This window comes from Frankliniella occidentalis, unplaced genomic scaffold, assembly GCF_000697945.3.
Source record: "Frankliniella occidentalis isolate FOCC.00 unplaced genomic scaffold, Focc_3.1 Scaffold7, whole genome shotgun sequence".
Classification (NCBI taxonomy): domain Eukaryota; kingdom Metazoa; phylum Arthropoda; class Insecta; order Thysanoptera; family Thripidae; genus Frankliniella; species Frankliniella occidentalis.
The window spans coordinates 170,645-173,775 of record NW_026267137.1 but is presented as its reverse complement, the minus strand read 5'-3'; the positions used below and the strand labels follow the sequence as shown (position 1 = coordinate 173,775).

General features: G+C 54.3%; 1 protein-coding gene across 1 annotated transcript in view; it reads right to left on the bottom strand.

The window, feature by feature from the left end:
• Positions 1-426: 426 nt before the first annotated feature.
• LOC113204698 (uncharacterized) overlaps positions 427-3,131 on the bottom strand; it is a 23,268-nt gene continuing 20,563 nt past the window's right edge. The window contains exons 2-3 of the mRNA XM_052273076.1: positions 1,865-1,963; positions 427-1,779 (exon numbers count right to left, since the gene is read on the bottom strand). Coding sequence (XP_052129036.1) covers positions 871-1,779; positions 1,865-1,963 — 1,008 coding nt within the window. The 3' untranslated portion in view covers positions 427-870. The remainder of the gene's footprint in view (positions 1,780-1,864; positions 1,964-3,131) is intronic.

Genomic DNA, 3,131 nt, shown 5'->3' with positions numbered 1-3,131 from the left:
GGGGTCGCGTGACCGAGGGCGGGGGTGGCTGGAGAAAAGGGTGGGAGCTCACTCAAGCCACTATTAAACATCGCTCTATACGACTCTGCAGAGCCCAACTTTCATCTCTCCACTGCCACCGCCTAGTGCGAGGGAAGTAGGCGGAAGAGAGAGGGGGATGGAGAAAGTATTCAGCGAGAGAAAGGGGAGGGGGAGGGATGTGCACGCCCCACATCACGTTCAGGCGAGCTGTATAAACCACGACCACCAACTTGGCCACCCTAACTTCGCTCCCCTCAATAAACTCATAATTTCCCTCCACATCAGAGAACACACACACACCTAACAGCCGAACATAATGAGTCGGAGCGAGGAGGCGACGAGTGACGTCCCACAGCACAACAGAATGTCGCATATCGACAGGCAGACAACTTACTAAATGCAAAGTAAAGTACTCAAAACCTGCTTTATTTAAATCAAGAAATGCAAAGAATATAAGCAGTTACGAAGTGATACAAAGGATTTCTGTGCGATCAGAAATCTATGCAATTGAGCGCAAAGTCAGTTTTCAAAAAATACTTAAAAAGTAATAAAAGAAACACTCTTGAGAATACAGTCTCCTAAAAAATGTCATGGCGACACAGTGTGGGTTGTGTCACAAGAAACATTAACAAGTGATTAAATGAAGTTTGATAGACTGCATGAATTTACATGCAATTGGGAACAGTTTTTTTTTATATATATTTTTTTAAAAACAAAGCTAATGAGAGTACACGATTATCATGGTGCCAAAGTTTGGGTCGTGTTACAGAGCTAAACCGAGAGATTAAATCAAGTTATATGTAACGTCCACATTGTCAGGGAACGGCTCCGAGCATATCGCTTCCTGCATCACCATCGGGTGCCCGGCTTCACGTGACATGAGTCGCACGATACTGCGACCTTCCTGGTGACTCCGGTCCGCCGCTGCAGCCACTTCTCGATAGAGCGCAGCTGGCGTTTGCACGATTTAACGTCGTGCACACCGGAGTCGGAAGACTCCGCAGCAGAGTCCGAATCTTCGCGGCTCGTATCATTGCTTGAGCTGGAGACAGCAGAATGAGACGAGTCGCTGTCCTCTTCGTCGCTCGAGTCCGAGGAGTCCCGCTGGTCTGCATCACTGGAGTCTGAAGAGTCTGCGTCCGACTCTACCGGGCTGCAGGGTCCATCCCAGTCCCGATCCCGCAACAGCACGAGGCGGCGGAGCTTCGGCAGCGTCGAGCCGCACCGCGAGAGGTCGCGGGCGAGGTCCGGGAAGTGGAACCAGTCAGAGTCCACGCTCTTCCCCGACTCACACCTGAAGCGCAGTTCGCGCAGCGAAGAGCCGAAGCAGTTGATCAGTGATAGCGCCAGGGCTTTCTGCGCAGGCCTCAGCCACAGCTGCAGCCAGCGCACCTGGGGAGGGTGTGCCGGGGTCGGCATCTGCACCGTGGCCATGGAGGAGCTGTTGACGCCGTGAATCGCCAGCCGACGGAGCCTCTTCATGCGAGGGATCAGCATCAGCTGCTCTTTCCTGGCGGCTCCGATTCGCAGCTCCCTCAACTGCAGCGGCAAGCTCGGCAGCACCTCCCCGCGGTTCAGGAGGAGGCGCCTTTCGGTGCGAACGTCCAGCTTTGCGAGGGTCTTCATGCGCGACACCACCCGCAGGTGCGGCGGGCGGGCTCGGCACAGGTCCAACTCCTCGACGTGCGGGGCCACTGAGTTGAGGAGCGGCAGCGCGTTCGGCTCGTCCGCGCAGTTCAAGTTCTTCAGCGTGACCACCTGCGCAAGGACAATATAACGTCAGACCGCACCGCATCGCATGCAACAAAACGCTTCCAAGTCCCGAATAATGGCGCACACTCACATTCTCCAGGCACGGTCTGCGACGCCCCCTCACGATGTCCAGCACCTTGCGGGAGGATGAGTCGAACACCGACAGGTCCAGCGTCAGCTCTGCGCCATCCTGTAGGACACACCAGGGGCACTGATGAGCAGACGGTGAAGACGAGCCGTTGTCGCGTCTCCCGCCAAACTCAAGCGTGCATCCCCATTTATTAAAAAAAAATATTGGAGAAGTCGAACAAAAGCCACTTGAAGCAAAACAATAACCGCGGATACATTTCAGTACAAATGCATACTCTCGATTCGACGTCATGCGACGCTCGACAGGTGCAGTGCGAAGCCGCCCTGCCCATTCTTTTGCCCAGCTATTTCCCTATACCAAACACCCCGCCGTCCCCCGCCCTGTCACACCTACACACGCACACACCGGTGGAGCCGCAATCCCCTCGCGGGCGGGTAGAGAGGGGGGAGGAAGGGGGAAAGAGGGAAAGGGAAGGGGAAGGGGAAGAAGAGGGGAAGGGAAGGGGGAGCCCGGTTCGGCCCTAAAGGGCGGTGCACGCGGACCTCGGAGTGACGACACGTACGGGGAGGAGATGTTGAATACCACAACTTTCGTCCCCCACGTCCACCGACTGACCAGACCACCCACGCACCCCGACTCCCATGGGAAACAGGGGGCTTGGGGGAGGGGGGGGGGACGTTGCGAGGTGTGTGGTGCGGGCCTTCCCTCGGACAGAGGTGCGAGGTACGAGGGAGTGCACTCTGACGTACCCTTCCTACAGGTGCAACAGAATTCTAGTACACAGTGCACATGGCGATCTTATTCTACATTCATCGTTCAGAAGATACAAAAGAAATGTCATAGGTATTTTTTCGAATATTTCTCATTCCCCTCATCTCCGGACAACCAAACACCGCACCATATTTTTACCTTTCTATACTTCATATCATTTTCTTCTTCTACAAGCCGTAATCCCGGTCCATCTCGGTGTCTTTGCCGAGGAATTAAAGAGGAAAACGTAGGAGAAAGAGGCCAAAGCCAAATTGACAAGGGGGAGTATGGATGGGGGCGGGGGGTGACAGGTGGCGACTACTCAACGGTACAATGTTTGTTCGTGACGCAACAAAACTGATCATACCACATTCCTTGTGCCACTGAAGTCAACAACAACACCTCTCAAGCTGCACACAGGAAAAAAACGACAGTCCATAAAATGGGGCATGAACAAGCCGATGCAAACGCGAAGAGTAAAAGAACTCTCCGCGGGGCTCAAAGGAGGGGGAGGAGG